This window comes from Polyodon spathula, chromosome 38 (assembly GCF_017654505.1).
Source record: "Polyodon spathula isolate WHYD16114869_AA chromosome 38, ASM1765450v1, whole genome shotgun sequence".
Taxonomy (NCBI): Eukaryota; Metazoa; Chordata; class Actinopteri; order Acipenseriformes; family Polyodontidae; genus Polyodon; species Polyodon spathula.
The window spans coordinates 876888-900238 of record NC_054571.1 but is presented as its reverse complement, the minus strand read 5'-3'; the positions used below and the strand labels follow the sequence as shown (position 1 = coordinate 900238).

Here is a 23351-nt window from a genome sequence, read left to right as displayed (position 1 = left end):
CTGATTGGTGTATTCAGTCAGGTACTATTGCAAAGCTTCTATACAGTATGATTGGATTTATTTTACTTCTCTGTGGCTTTTCAATCAGAAAAACAGAGGAGTACCCAAACACTGGTGGTGACATTCAGATTGACTGTTCTGCCTTGTTTTCCCATTTAGAAAAAAACTGGGGGCTGTCCCACATCGAGAAAGCATAATAATGTCTCTCTCTCTCTCTCTCTCTCTCTCTCTCTCACACACACCCGCAGAGTAAGGAGGAAGTGATGGCGGTGCGTCTCAGAGAGGCTGACAGCATGGCTGCCGTGGCAGAGCTGCGGCAGCGAATCGCAGACCTCGAAATCCAGGTGAAGTCACTTCCTCACACTTCCTCCCACAATCCTCCTGCGAGGGGGCAGCTTCATTCCTTTCCGTGTCCCGCTCCTTTGTGAAAACTCAACACTATTGCTTAAATATTACTGAAAAAAAAAGACTCTGAGAAAGCTTTCTAGTCATGTTTAAGCATTCATACCCGATTTTTACCTGCGAGATAACTAGCCTTGGCAAGGATTAGTTTTCCCAGAGGCAAGCTTACATAACGAAATTAGCAATTATCTAGCAGGTAATGATCACTGCTGATGATAGTAATGCCTCTATTATAAATCCTTTTTTTCTTTTATTATTTCCTTCTCTATGGCCGCTTTTTATTATTAGTGTGTTTTGTTTTGAGATTTTAGGTTATATTTTGGGCTTGTTCACTTGGACTATTGAAACTCCTGTTAGCTTTTAGAGGGAGTCTACCTGTGGTTTTATAGTTATGGAAAATATACCAGGTTGTAAAAGCAAATAAAGTGTAGGAAAGCAGAGTCAAAGCATGTAAAGCACAGCAATATTTTACAAAAAGCAACCTTAACCAGTTGAAGAGTATCGGTAGAATATGTTTCTGCATGTCTTTCTACAAGCTGACTAAACCCCCTTTTTTTTTTTTTAATAAATATTTTTAAATACCATGCATGCAATGCTTATAATACAAAACATATTCTCAGATCTATAACTTACATTTTTTGTTGCCCTTGCTGTTGTCGTCGAGGCAGAAGGAAGAGGGCCGCATTCAAGGCCAGCTCAACAACTCGGACTCAAGCCAGTACATCAGACTGCTGAAGGACCAGATCGCTGAGCTCAAGACTGAGGTGAGACACCCTGCCTGGCCTGCTAGGAGCCTTGTACCATGGTGGGATCATTTCCCTAAATGCCTTGCTGTAGGAAAACCCACCACAACAAAGGTCTGAAAGCAGCGTTCCGTTTTATTTAAGCGAACACAGCAGAGTTGCGTGAGGGGAGGTGCTTTCTTGCTATCTGTCACATCATCACAGGTCTGTGCTGTCGGTTTAACTTTTGCTAACGCTGCAGATCTCAAGCCCTCCAGATCACTCGGCTCAGCTCAGCAAACCGTTTCTTCCTGCAAAAACTGCGAATGTTGCCAGGCTCTGATTTTCCGTGTTACAAACCACAGCCATGTTTCTGTAAAACGAAGCAGAGAACCTGGTTTTATAAATGCTGGGTTAACAAGGGCTTACTACAGCACATTTCTGAAGGAAAATCAGCGCTTTACAAGTCATAATAATAACTAACTTCCCTTTACTTGCAAGCCCTTAAATTATACTTCACTCGTAAGCATGCAATAGTGCTGAATTTAGAAATATTAAAAGAATTATTCTTGATAAGCATCCCCTATGTTAAATATGCAAGCTGTTAACTTCTTGTTTGATAGCTTTATTGGGTGTGTTTTGTTTTTTTTCCCCCCTCTTGAAAAAACATGCAGATTTTATTAAACAGATTGTTTTACACTGATAACATTTTACATGAAATAACCACAGATTTGACATTAATAGTCTGTCGCTAAAATGCCACGTAACTGAAAAATACTTTACAACTCAGAGTATTACATCAGCTTACTAGAGCTTTGCAGTGTGGAGAGTGGAGTTCTCTTTCCTGTACTGCTAGAGCACTCTGCAGTGTTGAGAGTGGAGTTCTCTTTCCTATACTGCTAGAGCGCTAGAGAGTGGAGTTCTCTTTCCTATACTGCTCTGCAGTGTGGAGAGTGGAGTTCTCTTTCCTATACTGCTAGAGCGCTCTGCAGTGTTGAGAGTGGAGTTCTCTTTCCTATACTGCTAGAGCGCTCTGCAGTGTGGAGAGTGGAGTTCTCTTTCCTATACTGCTAGAGCGCTCTGCAGTGTGGAGAGTGGAGTTCTCTTTCCTATACTGCTAGAGCGCTCTGCAGTGTGGAGAGTGGAGTTCTCTTTCCTATACTGCTAGAGCGCTCTGCAGTGTGGAGAGTGGAGTTCTCTTTCCTGTACTGCTAGAGCGCTCTGCCGTGTTGAGAGTGGAGTTCTCTTTCCTATACTGCTAGAGCACTCTGCAGTGTTGAGAGTGGAGTTCTCTTAGTGAACTGGGACCTATATTTTAATGTTGCTTTTTTAGCTGTTTTAAGCACCTCCTGCACTGCCAACAAATATAAAAGCTATGAAAGGTGGCAGATGCCCTTGTGCACTGCATGTTTATTTAGCGCTGATCAGTGGTAAACCACAGTCATACGTCCCCGTCCCCGTCCCCCCCCTAGTTTGGAAACAGCTCGCCCATCTCTGTGATTTACAGTGCACAGTGAAGCAGAGCTATATGATTGACTCACCTCACGCACCTCACTGACGTGGACAGACCCAGAGAGAACCACAGTCACGCAAGCCAAGGCTTAACCTTTAGGAGGCGGGGCTGACTAAGTTCAGTCTGTTTTTTTCAGAAGCATCGTTCTGACAAAGGCAGACGTTAGGGGGGGCAGGGTTGAAAATTAAACATGATGCACCTTATTTTCAAAACCTTTTTTTTTTTTTTTTAAGGAGAAAGAACAGTCATGTTAACGTCACCACATGGGAAACCTTTTCTTTTAGTGTGAGGCCTGCCAGTGTTCAATGCAGGCAGATCAGAGCTTGATCTTGGTTTATTCTAGATATTTATTACCGAGTCGTTTGATTCGGGATGCCTTTTATTTAGTGTTTCTTAATTCCTGTGGACTTCTGTGTTACTTATTGTGTTTGAAATCTTCTTCAGTATATTTTCCCATTTACTTTGGTTCATATCAGTCCTTCCAGGACCCTCAAGGGGCTCGGAGTTCTGGAATGTTATCTGGCTTAACTCGAAGGTGTTGAGGCTTACTGCTAACAACATGATGTTTAGATTCTCAAGAAATTACCTTGATTTAAGAAACCTTTATTGGGAAACTAGCCAGGAAAATAAGTCTGTCTGACCTACAACACACTGCAGGGGCAGTTAGTTAAAGCCTGGAATAAACTCTTTGAAAACCTGCCCTGTGTTCGTTCGATATAGTTCAGTAGATTACCTCCTTGTTTCCACCTAACTACAAATCCACACAGCAGCGTGCACATCTATTAGAACACCCCACTGCTGCTTCTGTAGTTTTGATTTGCTGTGCATGAGACATCAAACCACAGCAGCTGAAAGTCATGCAAAAATGGAACAATAGGCAAATTAGTTTCTAAATTAATTAACTTGAATAGGCCACACATGCAATTCATTTAAAATACTAAGAGAAGCACACACAGTCACAGATTGTAAAATGCATGAGACTTTTTAGAAGTTGTTTTAAGATGCCTAACTAAAGCATTGAAACTGTTGTTTCTATATCACTGATTTACTGATTGAAAATGTTTTCTTGCATGTAGGTGTATAAAGTCTTGAGGTGTTCTAATACATTTGCACGCTGCTGTAATTTTATATTTTTTTGCTAGATTCTAGAGAACCACAATTGTGACAAAACCTGCTTTGGATGTGTAAATCTACAGTGGTTTACAGTTTTATTCTGTCCTGTACGTTCTCAAGAAAAAGAATAAACTTTTGCTTTTGTGGGTTGTTCTTTCCAATGTTACAATGATTTTCAGATGCAGTATTCATTATACCAATTGTGAACCTTAAAAATAAATAAATAAAATATTATAATGCTCTTTATAACGCTGTAGTCGGGAGCCATATTTGAGAGAGCGTGCTGTTTGTGTTTCACCTTTTATAACAAGAATACTACTGTTAGTGTAACAGCATTATGGGGCAAAAGGGAGCCATGACAGTACCTCCTTATAACCTATTCTACAGCATAAAGGGCTGCCTTATAAAAGGGGAGCACCATAATAATAATTATAAAAGCAAAGCAAGATTTTTCGGTTAAATGTTTAGTAACATACTGTATATTTCTGCTGAACCTCTAAATCCCTAACTGTGACATACTGATTTAGACTCTCTGAATGTTTGTCTGTTGTTTATTTTGTAATAATCTAGGGAACTGCTTGTCCATTTGTAATTCAGATATTCTATGTATTACACAGAGTAGGTGACAGATACAGTATAATCAGTGCAATCAAAATATGTTTTGGTTCGCCATGGAAACCATATTTACGGCATGTACCTCATCAATTTCCTTTCCTCTTATTTTTTTTTTTAATATCATGGAATGGTTAATCAAAAAAAAATAGAATTTCTAGTTCTGCTTCCACCTTCTAATAAAAAAGGTCACAGCCATCTCATAGCGAGACCGCTCCCTCCCTCTGTCTTTCTGTCTGTGTATGTCATTGGTTTTCTCCTCTCCTCCCTCCATCTCTGGCTCTCTCGGACTCGCACGCTACAGAGTTTTCTGAACGCTGTGTTGTGCTCAGATTGAGAGTGAGCGTGTGATAAATCACACTGTCGCCATATAGTATTTGTCTCAATTCCAGTACATCTTATCCTGTGTATAGATGTGATCCCGTGCAGAGAACATGTGACGCATTTTAACAAAGCAACAACAGTTTTTGTTGGACAAGAGTAGTTCCTGAGTCTCTTTGTTTTTTAGGTTTCATAATAAGTTAGAAATGTTTTACCTCTTATTATAACAGAAGTTCTTTTTTGTAGTTTGATCACCTTCGCTTCACTGTCCTCTCAACCAATCCGCAGGAGATGAATTCTGTAACAGAAATGAGAGAGAGAGAGCCCTCGCACAACGTGTTGCCTAATAATATCCTAAAAACCCTGTGGGATGTAATATCTAAACTATAGTCATTTGCTATGGAAAAGAAAAACTGAAAAAGCTGGGAGTGGTGTAGCGTGGTGTTAATAAACTCTCTCTCTGTCTCTCTCTCTGACTCTCTCAGACTGTCTCGCACGCCATGGAGTTTTCTGCGGGCTGTGTTGTGCTCAGATTGAGAGTGTGTGTGTGTGTGTGAGTGCGTGACATGGAAGATTGTGGTTTAAAAGGAGGTTGTGGTGCTTGATCACTATGATCTACTTGTCTCTGATCTGGGTTACAGCTAGGGTTGCCACCTGGCCCCATAATTCCAGAACGCTTTGGGACGGGACATGGTTTTTAAGTTGCCCTTAAACTGAAAGCAATAAACACGTGAACTGAGCGCTAAGCACTTGCTTCATTTATACTACGTCTTAATTATCCGAATCACTGTGATAATACAAATCTTACAAAATAAAAAAAAAAAGCATCTTGAACAAACGTGTGTAGGTTTATTCAAGATATTTATTTTTATTTTGTATAAAACGATATTTCAGTTCTCAATATTTAAAATATACTATTTATATCCTATTAATTAGTAATATATAGCCCTAATTTACATCGACTCTCCCAATTAAATAACAACTGTCTCACAGTGTTCTGGAATTATGGGGCCAGGTGGCAACCCTAGTTACAGCAGTGATTGATGGCTGCTATCCCCCCCCCCCCAACCTTTCCAGTTAATTAAAGATATAGTGTGCATACATATGTCACTGTTTATCTACAGAACCTTGTCTTGTATGGATATGAAAACTTGGTTAGGACTTTTATTCAGAGTGTTAGAAACTGGGAATAAGTGGTGTTATGAAATGATGAGATTACATAGGAAAGACTGATGATTTTGTCAGCTCTTGTAACCTTTAAAGCTGCTTTAAATATTGTAGGTCCCTTTAACATTGTTATAATAATAAAAAAAAATCGATATTTTTTAACAGAAGTCATTTCTGTCTGAACTGTGTTTGTTCGTTACCGTTAACTGTATGTCCGAAAGCAAAGCAAAACATTTGAATTAATCTCTCAAATCCTCCTGACAAATTTAACTAGCTTACTAAATACAGCTTCTTTTTACATGGTATTGCCGTATATGCTTTTGAAGCAAAAGAAGGTAAATCTTAACGGATTTAAAAACAAAACAAAACCAAAAATGTATCGCCTTAATTTTTAAATCAAGAGAACGTGACTACAATACGCCTACTTCTGATTTGGCTTCTCCGACGCTAATGTAGAGGCCTAAAGTGTGTTTCCTAGCAACGCGCTCATCTACCACACTACCATTACACGAAGCGCAGTTTCACACACTCAAGGTTTTAATGCAAACCGGCAACAGGAAACTAATTTGATGCATCGATTCATCAATATGTAATCGAAGCTCAGGAAATTTAAGGACAGATGATCAGTAATCGATGCATTGATTAATTGTTGCACCCCTAGTCCTGGAATGACGTGTTTAAGCCACATCCGTGATCTGCTAGATTAAGTGGCGTTTTACCAGATTTGTTGTGTCTTATTTTGTTTCTCTGTCAGAAGACAGTGATTCATCTTGTTGGAGTCTTTTTGCTTCAGCGTTTGGTTTGTGGTTAAAGCAGCAGAGAGGGAAGAGCTGACAAAATAGGTCAGGCAAAAACCATTTAACACAAACCCTCAAATGATTTATCAGAAAACAAGAAATTGCTTGTACACTCTGGTGCACCAGACCAGACCCCAAGCTCCATTCCAGCTATAGCAGCTGTTTTATTAAGGGCCTTCCATGGTACACTACAAAGAAAGACACGCCTACACTGCTATAGATGTGGGCTTTTACAGCCTTTCGCACAGCTACCAGATTTCCACAGTGAAAAACCTGGACTCTATATATAATGGATAATCGGGGAAATAAGCACATTTCAGCGTTAGAAGAGGCCAATCAAATCAAATATAGAAGCCGTTAGGTGACTTTCACACGATTTGATTGCTCTTGTAATGCTGAAATTTGCATATTTCCTGATTACCCATTGTTCTCTATTCATTGCTTTCATTCCCCTTAACTCCAAAGCTATTTGTTTTTATATATATATATATATATATATATATATATATATATATATATATATATATATATATATATATATATATATATATATATATATATATATATATATAAACTCAAAATAGACTAACTTAAAAGGCTAACTTGAGTGGTGGCCTTTATAAAATGAACTAGCCTTGATCCAGGAAGATGAACAGAATATTTATTAATTATTACACACATAATCAGAATTATTAAACAAGTAATCCAGAAATGTATTTGTTTTATTTGTGGATAGTAAATTACCATGCTGTCAACTTGCTGAGCACACTGCCACAGTTTTGTACTTTTTCTAAAAAATGTGACTACAAAATTAGCAAAACTGGGATGATCTAACAATAACACTGTTTCTGACCGGGACAAAAAATGAAGGCTGAGACTGGGACAATCCCAGTTTTCCCTGGGACGTCGGGTAACCCTACACAAAGCAGGGCTTATTTCAATATTTTAAAATAGATTCACATGAATTAAAATAGGGACCTTCAATATTCACATGGCTTTACAGTACCTAGAGCTGACAAAATCAAAAATTTAAAAAATGTAAATATGCTTTTGCAGCATTACGTGTCAGCGAGGGCAATAAGACTCCCATTGCATAGCTGTTTGAACCATTCACGGTTTTACTATGAGTTTAATAAGACTCACCTGAGCTTGTTACCTGTACACTGTGGTTAGTCAAGCTTGTAGTAAAACCTGGAATGTGTGAAACTGCTATGCAACGGGAGTCTTATTTCCATGCCTGCGTGTGCATCTTTTGTACATTTCAGGCAGGTGTCCATTTTAGGCGCCCGCTTCAGATTCCTGAAAATAAGCCCAATTTTATTCCTGTTCAGATCCGTCTTCAGAAGGGCCACCAGCAGCGCTTCAAGGACCCGATGACTGCGTTCGACGGGATCCACATCGTGAATCACGTGATGGGGGACGGCGATTCCCTGAGCTCGGACGAGGACCTCCTGCCCAGCCCCATAGCGGTGGGCGGGCTGCAGGACACCCTTTACCCTTTGAACCCCGGCAGTGCCTGCTTCCTGCGCGGAGTGGAGAACCCTGGGAAGGACAGCGACGGCAGCACAGACAGCGAGCAGGAGGAAAGGACCTCCGCGGCGCAGCTGTACGCCCACATGGTCTGCGGGGAGACAGTCAACAACGTGGAAAACTGAGGCCAGCGAGTCACATTACTAGCATTCGAATTATTATTACTGTTTCATTTAAAGACCAACCTACCGGTGGCAATCGCCAGGACTACTCCTTCTCATAACACTGCAACCCTCTTAGAATTAAGGACACAAAGTCCCCGAGCACAATGCCGTATACTGAAAACATGTGCCGGCAATTGCAGTAGTTTTCATGCCAAATAGTATGCAACAGTATGCTTTTTGCAGCACTGAAATGAATTGCCAATTGTACAGGTGGCAGTATGTTTGTGTGCAAAGGAGATTTTTGGCAACACCCAGTCAGAAACTTCTCCAAACTTCACGACACGTGAATTTGATTGACACACACACACACACACACACACACACACATGTATTGTCTTCCATACCAACTGCTAAACTATGACAAAGACACAACACTAAACACCTTTGAATTGAAGGTTGTCGTATTTCTCCAAAAAAAGGAACAAAAACTAAGCACTTCTGTACTGTCACAAACGCTGCACTGACCACTGCAGTGACGACAGTCCAGCCCCGCACAGAAGAATACATCTGAAACTCTGGGTGTGGAACCCAAATAAAAATGAAAAAAAATCACTTCTGCACTGCGTCACCCAGCAACCGCTACACTGCCCCATCCTTCCTGCTGTTCCACTCTTTACCTCCGGTCTTTTAAGTAAAGTCTGGTAGCACCTCGGAAGCACTCGATTCAAACATAGCAGCAGTGAAACAACTTGGTCTGGAGCAGGCAAACTGCCCTCGTCCGTTCTTGAAAGCGTGCACTACAGTACTGCACTGGAGACCTGCAGGGGAAGTCTGTGCCCTCATTACAGTGTGCAGTTTCGCAGGATCAAACCAGGCAGCAGAATAGCCTCGAGACAAACAAGCGAACAATTCAAAGAGTGGTCCAGTTGATCTGAAGCTAAAAAATCTGGAAACTGTACACTGACCCAGAGGAGCCAGAATTATCTTTGGTCACACTTTATTTTTAAGGGCCACCTATTAGCTATTAACAGCTAATAAACATGTGATTTTTTTCTGTTAATTGTTAGTTAATATATAATAGGCTAGCGAAAACCTTATGGATTATCAGTTCCCAGTCGATCATATATCGGCACTAATGTTTAGCAAATTAAATCAGGTTATTATTAGCGGCCGTCTTAACCGCAATGCAGAAGAGCCAGGCTTGTCTGCATTCGTGGTTATAGAGCTTTTAACCTCATCTCATCGACAGAGAACTGAGTCCTCAATGGCAGGGCAGCACACAAAACTGCCCGTTACACTATAAAGATCTTGATGTATTACCCTTAGCTCAAAATTAACAATGTTTGTTAACAGTTAATAAACTAAAAAAAAAAGTGGCCCTTCAAATAAAACGTGTCCTTGATTTTTTTTTACACTGCCACAGATGAAAGAGAAAATGTAACTGGACCACAAAGAGTGCTGCTGACCGCCACGAAAACTAACAAAACTGGTCTTCCACGCACAGTACTGCACGCGTGATCAGGGGCTCTTAAAAAATCTGCAACAGGGTGCGTCTCTGTCTGTGTGTCAGCCACGCCTGCAGCAGCTCACTGCGCCGCCCGCCATGCAGACTTGCAATCGTGCAACACCGATCTGCTTAACGTAAGCATGCAGTCAGTAACCCAGTGTCTGGCTAGCACACTGAGTAGATGCATGCTTTGTTCTCATGCTGCTTCAAAACCCCTCCCTTAACTTCATTCCCTGAGAGAGGAGAGGGCCCGCGATTTCAGATCTGAACATCAACATCTCCTGGGGTCATTTGATGCCATGCCATCGTAACATTTAAACCTGGGTTTAGTGCACCTGTACTCATAGTAAAACTGGGGCTGGTTCAAACTGCTATGACACAAGACGCCTGCTTCTGTTTGTGCACGGGGCAGAGAAACCACGCAGAGTTCAATTGAATGGAAAGTTGTGATAACAGACAAATGTAATAAGGTGTCCTCAACCGAGGAGCTGGGTGAAAATTCATTTTCTTGACAGGTTTTCCTTACCGTGCTGTGTAGCCCACAAATAGTGCTTTAGTTTCAGTGTTATATTGGATAGTGAGATCAGGTACAAGGGATAAAGGATTGTGGACTTTAAGTTATTTTTTTTTTTGGAAGTTTTTAGGTAGATACACTGACTAGTTACTACCTAAGGGGGAGGGGGGGTGATGTACTGAACACTAAGTTTTTTTTATTTTTATTTATTTATTTTCATTTTTAGAATATGAATAACTACATTTTCCTCTGGCATTAGATCATTCCCAGTCCCACCACATTTTCATTCGCCCACGCACTCCCACATCCACGGTGTGGTTTTCCGTAAGGCTTCGAAATCCCTTTCATGCTCCTTTTTATTATCCACAGTGCCGTTTCCACTGCTCCCCTTCTCATTGTGCTGTGGAAGTCCTCGTTTCTTAAAGGGTTAATCCTTTCTAGAGCATCACTCTCCTTGCACTTACAAGAATCTGTTTGCAACTTTTCTGAATCTACAGAGAACTGGTGAATAACCGTTAAATATGCTTTTTAACCACTCTCTGAGAGCTGTTTAATCACTAAAAAGTAAAATGAGTTTAAAATCATGTTTACAGTGCCACTCGGCATACTCATTACAGCATGTTCTCTCACTCTTTCTCTCTATATATAAATATATTTAATCAAAATATGAATAGCTGATAAATAAATATGTATATAGATATATACATTTGTGTGTGTGTGTGTTGTGCCTTTAAAAAAGGCAGACTTTGTTGGAATTGTCTTATATTATATTTAACTTCAACAATATGTATTGTTGCCAAATCCTGTTATTTTTTGAGTCGTTTTTTCATTTCTTTTTTTTTCTATAAACTTTATACCAGTGGTAGCCAAACTGTTTTCTGTGCCAACACAGGCCCAAAGATAGAGGGTAGGGGTTCTGATATCGATAACAAATAAATAAAACAAGAGCAGTCCTGAGCCTTGATCTGATCACACTGAACGTGGGACTTCAATTAAATTGCTATAGAAAGTTCCAGCCCAGTCTGTATAGAGATAAGCTGCTTTCCACTGTGGCTAACCAGACTGCAGGACACGCCCCCTCAAGAGATTATGGGCTGTATTTTCAAAGCATCGCCTCCCTTCTTTAACACAGGTTGTTTTTTTTTTTTTTGAAAGGCGAGGAAATCATGTCGATGAGAAGGGCTGACGAGAACTTGCCATGTACACCTCTTAGCTGGTTCTAGTTCTGCAAAATTAGCAAAGTGCGTTTATCCCTTTTAAAAAATATGCCCCATATTTACTGCAGTCTTTAAATAACTCCTGCTGATGGAAATGCAGCAGTAACACTGAAAAACTCAATCATAATTAAATGCCAATTTCAGAACACAAGTGCATTTGTGTAATTTGATGCGTTAGATTTATACTTTTGCGTTTAACAAAATTAGAGCAAGTTATCATAGCAATATAGTTAAAGAGAAAATAAAATACCCCAAAAAAATTGCAAAGTAGCCTGTTCTCAGATGAGGGCAACGGCACCTAATGGGTTAGGAACACATATGAGACCGGCAAATACCTGACACAGATGCCTGCTGTTCATTCTGTGCAAGTCAATAGGTGTTTGCACCCTTTCAGAAAAATAGGAGTTAATGTTAGATCACTTAGTGCTTTAATTAGGCATCTTAACATCCAAAAAGCCTCCTGCATTTTATCATTTGCGGCTGTGTGTTCCTTTTCTCTTATTATTTTAAATGTGTGGCCTATTACAGTCATCAGTTAAATAAGACAATCACTAATGTTCCTGTTTTGATCATTTTCCAAGATTTTCAGTTCCAGTGGTTTGAGTCATACGGACAACAAATCAAAACTACAGAAGCAATGGTGTGTTCTAATACATTTGCACACTACTGCGTATGTGTGTGTGTGTCTATATATATATATATATATATATATATATATATATATATATATATATATATATATATATATATATATATATATATATATATATATATATATATACACACACACACACACACACAATCTCACAGTGAGGTGCAGTGTCTCAGAGATTCAGCGAGGTTGCAGTGTCTCGGAGATTCAGCGAGGTTGCAGTGTCTCAGAGATTCAGTGAGGGTGCAGTGTCTCAGAGAGGGTGCAGTGTCTCAGAGATTCAGTGAGGGTGCAGTGTCTCAGAGAGTGAGGATTCAGTTGCAGTGCCTCAGAGAGGTTGCAGTGTCTCAGAGATTCAGTGAGGTTGCAGTGTCTCAGATTCAGTGAGGGTGCAGTGTCTCAGAGATTCAGTGAGGGTGCAGTGTCTCAGAGATTCAGTGAGGTTGCAGTGTCTCAGAGAGGTTGCAGTGTCTCAGAGAGGTTGCAGTGTCTCAGAGATTCAGTGAGGTTGCAGTGTCTCAGAGTGAGGTTGCAGTGTCTCAGAGATTCAGAGAGGTTGCAGTGTCTCAGAGAGGTTGCAGTGTCTCAGAGATTCAGAGAGGTTGCAGTGTAACAGAGGTTGCAGTGTCTCAGAGATTCAGAGAGGTTGCAGTGTCTCAGAGAGGTTGCAGTGTCTCAGAGATTCAGAGAGGTTGCAGTGTATCAGAGGTTGCAGTGTCTCAGAGATTCAGAGAGGTTGCAGTGTCTCAGAGAGGTTGCAGTGTCTCAGAGAGGTTGCAGTGTCTCAGAGATTCAGAGAGGTTGCAGTGTCTCAGAGATGAGCATAACCTGAATACTGCATCCCAGTTATCCAGCTCTGCGCCCTGCACTTCTAATAATAAAATAGTAATCACTAACAAACTTTGTGCTAGAGACCTCGCACTCCAGTCCTTCCCTTGTACAGCTCTTTTTTTTTTTAAAAACCCACTCGATTACAGTGACAGACGTCCTTGTGTAGAAATGATCTATCGAACACAAACCTGCCTGGTTTTCATCTGCGATTTTTTCCTTCGTTTTGAAAAACGTTGTGCCAAATTGGGAAGGGAGCGTCCTTCCTTCAGACACACAGCAGCCTCGTTAAATCAGACAGCCAGTAGCATAAAGTTTGTGCGACCGCATGAAGTTTACCAGCTTCTCTACAAGCGAGGACAGTACAGAGTTTGTCTTGCGTTTCCGTCGTTTGAATGACGGCAGACTCTGGATCAGGGGAACACAGTACTGTGGAAGGTTTGGGGAAAGGAACTTCCCAGTATCTCAAAGTGCAAAGTGCAGTGACGTCTGAATAATTTTGTACTGCTCGGTCTATATTAGATGTGAATATGTATGTCAGACTGAGGCTAATGTTCGGTGTCACTGGGGTAGTTTTACCTGTTAATGTGTTTTTAAGGAAACAGGATTGTCAATCCAGGGACTGTGGTTAATGATACTGCCAGGAACTTAATGGATGGGGCTGGATACAATGCGTCCAGAACTGCATGCTCCAGTTTTGTTGTATTCCGGAAGCAGAGCTGTACAATGCAAAGCTGTACGCCAGGCAAGAATATGCTCATCATACAGTACAGTGTGTTGTCGTTTTTCTTTCTATCATACGTCATACAAGTTTGATCAGCATCTAACAGTTTTAACACTGAGAGCGGGACAACTCTGCTTGCACCAATCCTGTTTATTTGTTTAGAATTTGGAATTTATTTTATAATGGAAAATGGAATTGGAATTGAAAAACAGGACAGTCCTGATCCAGTACTTTGACAGCAAAGTCGTTTGTTGTAGCGACACGCGTCTGTACCAAGTTATTGGGGATCCATTCATGCTCAGTCCCTTTTTGAAGAAATGTTAAATGCCTTTGCCTGTGCAGATTTAGCAGCATTGCACGGTTTTGTGACGCACGATTCAGGTAGATCTAAAAGTAAACCGATCTGTTAGCAGAAATAGTAGATTTGTCTAACCTCCTTGCTGTGACAGTGCTGTTCTGAAGCTCTTTTTTCTTCAAGAAATTGTTCAGCAAGAATGTGTGTGCTCAACTGGCAAATCTGCTGCTCCGAGCGGACCTGGGTTCAATTCCAGTACCTTTTTTTTTTTTTTTTAATCGAAAGGGCCTGTTTTATGATAATCAGGGCACTTTGCAAGAACCCCATTTTTGTTTATTTACGAATGCAAAGATTTGTTCTGCGTTTTAAACGGAGGCAGATGCTGCATCTGAAATGTGTTTGGTCACTAGAAACAGAAAAACATAGTCAGTATTGTGTGCTGAACTGCTGAGCACTTTAAGCCAAAACGAGGCACATAACGATCCAGCTTTACTTACTCTCTCTAATGGCAGTAGTGCTGTAGTGGTTGGGTTAGAACTTATTAGGGGTGTGCTGATACTCCTACTTGTAATTGCCTCTGAGAAGCATCGATCGGCAGGTATTAAATAAATCCATTCATTAATGTGTTGATTTAAAAATAAGAAAAGTCGTCCTTCCCTCACCTTCACAATTGAGTGTACTTAATTGCAAAGGTGAAGGAAGGACAGCCTTTCCTTATTTGAAATCGACACAGTGCGTGAATGAATGAATGGATGTATTTAATACCTGCCTATAAATGCATTTTAAAGGCAGTTACGAGTCTGAGTAAGTGGGTTTTTATTAATATCATATACATACTGAATATCACATACATGTATATATTTATTTATTTTATTTTATTGTTATTTAAAAGTAAATTTTTATATGAGTCTGCCATTTACATTTAGATTTTTTTTTTTTTTTTTTTTTTCTGTCCTCTTGCAGTTACTCAGATTCTTTCAAAGGTGTTAATGTGTTTTCACTTGGAGTTCAAGTCGCGCCTCAGTTCTGGTTTTCTGCCCCTGTAATCAAGACTAAATCAACTTGAGTGCCTTTTGGGAAGTACAGCTGTGGCCGAAAGTTTTGCATCACCTCGAATTTTTGGATTGAGACCATAAAATAATTAAAAAAAAAATATATGAACATAATTTAGATCTCTAACATCATGTATTGAAAGAAAATTGAAATGATATCGCAAAAGTCTACCAGAAGCTATAATGTTAGTACAGTATTTCATGTTGGCGGTATGTAATTCAGTATATTAACTTAACATTATTCAGCAGATTTTATTGAAACTAAATTAATTCATTCTGTAGGGTGATGCAAAACTTTTGTTAGAGCTGCAGGAGCAATCGTCAGCTACTACACAGCAATGCATTTCAATAACAGCCAAACTCTTTACAGAAGTAATTGCCAGCTCCCTCTTATTTCACCACGTGGCCCTGCCTTTACTTCTTACAAAGACACCCAATCTGATCTAGCCTGTGTTACATGGCAGGCAGCTAGCATTAAACAACAGCCCCTGAACGCAGAATCAAAGTCTCGTATTAATACAGTATTTGAGTGTCAGCATTAAGCGTCACTAACAAGGGTTGCAAACATCATGAAGGGGTAGGGAGATCGAAAAAAAAGATTTATATAATATTATTTTATTTCAGAGGGATACAGGGTGTTCACGTGAATGTAAGGATGTACATTTGCAAGAAAAATGATGTGAGCTTTTTTATTGTTATTTAATTGAATTGAATCTGGTTTGTTTGTTTGTTTGTTTGTTTGTTTGTTTGTTTGTTTGTTTTAGTCGTATATGAAGACAGTGTTCTCACCAGACGTTTTAAATGCCTACGTGACTAGGGTTTATCACCATCCTGCTTTAGTCTAAAAACAGAGCGCTTGGTAGTTAGATTGCTGCTTAAAACAGCTGCTACTGGAGACAGAAAAACCAGCATTTTGGAGGTTTAGAGAAAACTGAATTCTGCTGATTGCATTGCTTCTACTCCCCTGCAGAACCCATAACCACTTTGAATACTGCTGGTAATGATATGCAGAAAAATCAGAGTGGCCCAGTTTTGTTCATACTTACTCTGAAAAGGCCAAAGAAATATCAGATTGGTTGAGGATAATGGCCTTAAGATTTGTCCGAGAAGACGTGGTATGACTGTTCCGACATCTGACAAGACATCTGGTCCGAGTTAGTCAGTTGCTACACAGTGTAGTTTTAAAGTGTTTTTTTTTTTCTTCTAATTTCAAAGTTGCACCTGCAAATGAGTCAGCGTTTGAAGCTGGGGATGAACCAGTCAGCTGCAGCACAACTAGACTCTTGAGATTCGGATGAATGTACATGTAAGGCTGCAATTCTTTCAAGCTAGTTGAATGGAATTACAGTCATATATGCTCAGTCGGAGTGTACATTTTTATAATCAGATGCAAACTGATTAGATTCTATAGTTTCTCCATCTTCTTACAATCCTATTGAATTTGCAACCTGCTTTTTCATCAGCGCAGCATTTTCGTAAATTTTATACAGGTGTAAATGTTTACTGATAATTACATTGTTGTCTTTTCTTAAATAGTTAAATTCAATGCAGATAATTCTAGAAGGACTCCAGGGTTGGACTCCAGGACATTTCTATAGCACTGTTCACCACAACTCTGTGTAACGATTCTGATGAGAGCACTGATCCATCTGCCTGTAGTTTTATTTTGTGTACATGAGGGAGAACACATGAACTCACAGAAAAGACAGTATAGCAACTAACCAGCTAGCCGTAGGGTTAGTAATGGTGGTATTGAGAATAATCATTCATATTTCATAATCGTATGTCAAATGGTGATGGTCTTTCCCTGTGGTTATTGTGTTCTTTGATGCCATGTAATGCTCTGCTTGAAAATAAATAAATACATTAAAAATATATATGACATTTCTCTGTGACTTTTACCATTTGCTGTCTTAAAACCTTTGCAACGAAAGGAAATACAACATTTGAGTGTTCTGTACTTACAAAAAAAAAGAAAGAAAAACAGATTCTGGGAAAAAATATAATCTAATAAAACATTTACTCCATGAATTCCTGGGAATCTCTCTTTGTTTTTTGTCTGTTGGTTGGCCGTCGCTTTAAAAGGACAAGGCTAAAAAAAAGGATTTGGTCTGCAAGTGACGGCCACAAAATCGGCTATTTCCTACGGGAGTCGCCTCACCTTTTGGATCCAACACAAGGTAAGTTTGCAGAAATGATCTTGTCTGTTAACACACTCTTATGTTTTCCTTGTGTATCGAATTCTCCGTAGCCCCGCTTGTGTAAATGTGCTTGTTTTCTCTGCTTCTTGCATTCATTGTTTTAACGTTAACCTTTAAAAAGCTTCAGCGTTTTGTGCATCCCGACATCTTACAGCCCTTTGTCCTTCAGATGTCTCTCCAGGAATCCGAAATGCTAAATACAAGCGATAATGTTTTTAATCGTGCTGTGTCCTAGCAACGTTACTTATTTTCTGTTTGCAGTAAAAAAAAAAAAACTTGGCAATGGATATTAACTGGGTTTGGTATGACTCGGGTCTGCCCTAAAAAAAAAAGCCCTTTACCTTTCATTGTGTAACCCGGCACTGCACTGGTGTGTCAATACCAGAAGCCATCCTCTTTGCAGACAGGGCAGCAGAGCACAGCAACCAGGACAGGGCACCAAGGGGCTGTCGGGGTAACAGAGGGGTTTGGATAATCCAGGTTGGGCTGCGTCAGCGATCAAAGCAAGGACAGCACCTGGGTCGGGGTCAGTTCCTTTTCCAGTGCCTTTTTAAAACCAATTCCCTTTCAATCAATTCAAACACATCACAATTGCAATTTGCATTTACAATGCGTACCCATGCTTCATACATAACTCCTGAACACTCAATGCTAAATTAAGAAATGCTAAAAGAAACTCAAATTAAATGACAAATGTTTGGACTAGAAGTCTTTTGCAATGTCATCAAATGTTGTAATTGTTGGAGATTCACTATATGTACCGATGCTTCCCTATGCTTCATTACATTTTACTGTACTATGGTAAACTCTTATAAGTGAACATTTAGATTCCCCTGTTCCCCTCCCATCTGTTCCTAATTCACTGTTTGTTCTTCACTAATTCATACTCTCTTACTCACCCACCAGGAGACTGAGAGAAGTGTTCATTCATGAATGCATGCCTGCCTTATACATGTGATCAACAGTATGGAATGAATACTGATATCCAGGTGTTCTTCCTCTTGGTATTCAGCTCAAATTCATTATGAATTTGCCAGATTACTTTTGCGTTACAAAACTGGACTAAGACCCTACTTCTAAAACAAAAGCAGGTATGGCAACCAGACTCCCATTGCATAGCAGTTTCACCCATTCCAGGATTTTTAATACAAGCTTAATAAGCCACCGTTTAAAGAGAACCAGCTCAGATGTGTCTTATTAAACATGTAGTAAAACCAGGATCAAACTGCTATGCAGTGGGAATCTTCTTTCCAACCCTTCCACAGTGCTCAATGGGCTATACATGGCTCAAGAGACATCTGCTGGCCAGCCCTGCTCTGGTAGCACTGTGCATAAGCGTCTGTAATTAATGTGTATTTACATAGTAGTTACATAGCAAATGCATGTGTACTTACAATGTTATTATGCATAGCTACGGTGTAAAGTGTCAATCTTTTTTTTTTTTTCTTGCACGATTTAGTAAGTACGCAATGGTATCAGAAAAGGTTAGGGTTATGTCGTGCAAAACCAAAATACACATTAAGTACAATAACACTGTAATTACGCCTAAGTACAGACGTATTTGCTAAGTAACTACGATGTAAACGCACAGACACCCGATGTAAAGTGGTACCCCCGCTCTAGAGTAATGAAGGCACGTTTGTCTTGTAATTACAACAGCGCAGGTTTTCGGTAACTTTGCCGTTAAATAAGCCACTAATACCCCGACTTCAAATGTGCGTTTTATTCCTTGTGCAATACTGCTTGCGCCCACAGTGAAATAGTTAACTTTCTCTGCGCTCTCCAGTCATAAAGGCCGAGTATCAGAGTCACAGCTGTACCGCGGCTTGGTTTCACGAAAGGAAGCTAATTGCGGTAGTTAGCTGGAAGCCATTGACGAGAGATGTGCAGTGAATGAGGCTAGAGACGTTTTTCTTTCACAATTTAGACGCGAACAGACTTCTTAAAAGCTGAACCTTCTCAGAGTCTTCACTCAGGGGGGGGCTTTGGTTTATGCTTGGCTAACTGGCGCTCATTGTGAAATAACCTGTAACTTTTATTATTATCATTATCACTGTAGTTACTTTAGAGTAGTTGTTTATATAATTTATTTATTTGCTTTATTAATATATTCATTCTCCGTTTTTTTTTTTTTTGTCAATACAACTCTTCTTGTTGTGTTATTATTTATTTATTTATTTATTTTGCAATTTCTGACGGAACGTGGACTGAAGTAGTAAGTACCGATTATTTATTTATTTATGCATGTGTGTATTTACTTGTTTATTGTTATGCTCATTGAAAATCATTGCTTTGTATGTTCTGGTGAGATGTGCTTGGTAAAGCCTTTTTTTTTAAATATGAATACCGCTGGATTGGTTCGTGAATAGTTTTTAAAGGCGATGTAGACGCGCTTTTGTTACTGCAATGAATATTTTTGGAATAATCTACAAAAGGTTAGAACTGCATTATGCAGCTTTGAGAAGCGGTGGGTTACTTTTCTGTAGTGTTATTATCACTATGGTATTATATGGTTCTTTTTAGAAATATTCTATTTAGCTTTTCCTTGGGTGTTTTTAAGTCGGAGCAAAATTAGCCATTTCTTTACACCATACTGTGCAGTTTGTTTAAAAACACTCGGAATCATTTCCCACGGATTTATATGAGAACCAGCAGGTGGGTATTTGATATTGATAATACAGTAGTGGGTTACGAATGAAAGAAAAGGGTGAGGCTAAATAAAGAAGTGTAATTGTGTGGTTGTGTTTTTTCATAATGCAGAAAATGTGTTGCATTAGTGCATTTCATTTTATTTTTCATGCACTGCACGTTTGCATAGTTAGGCTGCTGTACAGAGTGCATTCGTTAATTGCAATATAGGGACGCGCATGGTGTTTAGAGCGCAGAGGTACTGTTCCATCCCCGTATGGGTCATGCTGGGGGGTGGGGGGTGGGGGTACTACAATAGAATCAACCTGCTTTGATACTACTAAAAAATCCCCCCCCCCCCCCCATCTACACAACGTCATGTCACGTGTACATTTAATTTTTTATTTTTTTTTGCACGCTTCGCGCCCCCTTGTTGAGAACCACTGGGCAATTGTGATGGATTGTTTCCTGCAACACTTGATGTTAGCTGCTCATGTATAGCTTGCTTTGAGTTGCTGCGATCACAAGTTTTTTTTTTTTTTCAGCAGCAAAATCACTTGCCTTCATACCAGTAGAAATCCTCCTGGCTTAATGAATACAAAACCCAATCTATCAAGCAAACACACCTCAAATTAAACAGAAGGGTTTTGGTGTGGAAATGGCTGTTGAAGGTATTTTGACACAGGAAGCTGAGATTTCTTTGTTTTTTTTTTTCTTGCCCTCTTTTGAAACTTCAAATCAGATAGTGATTTCCTAAGCAGCCGTTTTGAAAGGGATGTAGGCTGCAACTGTGTGCTGGCTAGCCAGTTAGCAACTGTAACCCTCGCAGGACACCCTCGCCTGCTTTAGTGTGCGTAAAGCTGTAGAGAGGGTAGTAGATAACCAACTTAACACATTTCTTGCAGTACTTTACATTTATATGAGAAATTTGAGTCAAGCTTCTGCCCCGGTCCCTTTTCAGAGCGGTAAATGACGTGCTGTTCTCTGCAAGGTACATTGTTATGCTGATGATTGAACACTGGATGTCAAACAACTCAGATAAAACAGAGATCACAGGATCAACTCCATAAATCCGTCTGATTTAACACGTGGTAGTTTCTCCTCTGGGCTGAAGGCTGAAGTGAGAGAGTTGGTGAGAGATCTTTCATTCGACCCACACATCAGGAATGCTGCTAAAGTGTCTTATTTATTTATTTATTTGATTTAAGAAATCTTGCTAAACTAAGACATTCTCTTTCGCTGTCAGGTGCTGAGAGACTGGTGCATGCGTTTATAACGTCTTGAGTTGATTTATTGCAATGCTCTTTCCTCTGGTATTTCAAGTTGTGTTTTATCTCGATTTGCAGCCCGTGCCAGTGTTTTCACTAGAACAAATAAGCAGGAACGCATTACCCTTGTGTTAGCAGCCTCTCTGTGATTTTACTTTGCGTTCACTATGTTTTATCACACTTTGCTATACTCTTGCTTCTGTTCCTACAGCCTTGGAAGTATCTAGATTCTAATATAATAGGAGCTGATGAAGACACTGGCTATTGTCACACTCTGGGTAAAATCCCTCACATTTATCAGTCACACAATTTATTTCCACCCCACTTAATCTTGCAAGGTATATAGTGTCTTAAAAATAGACGGTTTCCATACGATTTCAAGTTGCTGTACAGTATTAAACACTCTGCTGTATAAAGCCTGCCACAGCAGAACATAATGACAGTGTGTTTAGGGCAGTGCATTGGATTACAACAGTGTGGTGTGCAGTCTAGCTGGGTGCATTGGTTTTAAATGTATTAATGAACACTATTCTAATCAGTGATTCCGCAGCATTATTTATTGATTTATTTTGTCATATCTGCTGTTCTGTGTTTCAGTGCTTAATCTGCCAGGTTATTGGTGAATTCCTGGTAGAGTAAATTCTGCTTATTGGCACTATTTTTGTACAATCCTGTTAAACTGATTTTAAGCTGTGTTCATTTCCCCACATAGAAAAATGACAATTACTTGACAAATCAGGCTTGTAAATTTAAGGGTTATGGTATGAATCCTTTCTCACATGGGGACGGATTTCAAATAAAATCTCTCTTAGTTTTTAATATGAGGACACATGGAAGACCCAAATGCATGATAGCCTCATATGAGGATGCAGTTGTTTTTTTCTATATAAAGCAATGGGGGAAGATGTAATGTTTTTAATGAGAAATATAGTTATTATGTGTCCAAAAGTTATTTTTATTTCAGCTGTTTTTTTTTTTATTTCATGCATGACAGGGTCCAGCATTGTTGCGATTTATCAAAATCGAGTCCCTTGGGTTTTAATTCTACATTTTGCAAAACATTACGGTTTTAAACTTAATAATTTTTTTAAGGACTGTTCTTTGATTCAAACACTGAACAATTAGAAAAAACAATACTTCTAACCTCATTCCTTATTGTGTGTTGTCTTTTTGTTTTTTTTTAATAACACAGCTCCTACTTTTTGGAGGAAAAAAATGGAAGAATATTTTACTTCAAAGTTAAAGTCCACCTCGAGAGGTCCAGTTTTAATTTAGCTCAAGCAATCCCTACAAGTTTCAAACAAAAACTAACTGAAACGTTTGTCTATTGGACTTGAACTTCTTTTTTGTTGTGTGGCACATGCAAAATAGCATGCCAGTACGGCAGTGAAAATGTTTGCTTCCACTCGGCTTTGAGAAGTTAATCTATCGTTGATTGGTACTCGGTTGTAAAGGTGAGGGAATTTCTTGTTTTGGAATCAACATGTTAATGACTGGATTTATTCCACACCTGCTGATAAATACTTCTGAAAGGGAATTACGAGGATCAGCACACCCCACTTTCAACACTAATCAGATGTACAACTATGAGTAGCAAAGACATATATTACTGATGTCTGGATTTATAATGATTGAAAGCATTAGCTGAAATGTTTGCCTTTACGTTTTGTACTCGCAGTTACTGACCCGCACCTTGATTTACTGATATTGAGTCCAGACTACTCTTCAGTCTGTTAATGCAAACTAAAAAAAAAAAGCTTAACAAAACGTGGTGTTCTTTTTGCTTGACATTTTGTACAGTTTTACATTAAATGTGAAGAAAAAAAATCGCAATATATCACCTGTGCACTTTTTAATTTGGAAAATTAATCTGTTAAAAGCATTCTTCCGTATCAAGTTCAGTTGTGCAGTTTTTTTCTTAAACAAAACTTTTACAGTGAGTTACAGTATGTGTGTGTATATTTATATATATAATGTGTATGTTTACACTAATGCCAGACCGCTGGTCTGCTTGCATTTCAAGTTTCTAGTAGAAACGTTTATCATTAAATTTTTCTTTTAGTGTTCCTTTATCTTCCCTAACTTACTGTTTTAATGCTATCTTTTGTAACTAAATAAATGAAATTGCTGGTTAATTGGAATTTACCAAGCTTTGCTGTCAGGCTAGATTAACTTCCATAGCCC

At 39.3% G+C, this 23351-nt stretch overlaps 1 protein-coding gene and 1 long non-coding RNA gene across 4 annotated transcripts in view; both read left to right on the top strand.

Moving 5' to 3' along the window:
• The window catches only part of LOC121304577 (EVI5-like protein), a 37108-nt gene extending 24950 nt beyond the window's left edge, over positions 1 to 12158 (top strand). For all 3 annotated transcript variants that reach the window (XM_041235774.1, XM_041235773.1, XM_041235772.1), the window contains 3 exons: positions 249 to 344; positions 1071 to 1166; positions 7979 to 12158. In XM_041235774.1, coding sequence (XP_041091708.1) covers positions 249 to 344; positions 1071 to 1166; positions 7979 to 8302 — 516 coding nt within the window. In that variant the 3' untranslated portion in view covers positions 8303 to 12158. The remainder of the gene's footprint in view (positions 1 to 248; positions 345 to 1070; positions 1167 to 7978) is intronic.
• Positions 12159 to 12308: 150 nt separating this feature from the next.
• LOC121304463 lies at positions 12309 to 15294 on the top strand. The gene is made up of 3 exons (XR_005947960.1): positions 12309 to 12433; positions 12490 to 12613; positions 12907 to 15294. It is a non-coding gene; the product is annotated as an uncharacterized LOC121304463 (long non-coding RNA).
• Positions 15295 to 23351: the final 8057 nt, after the last annotated feature.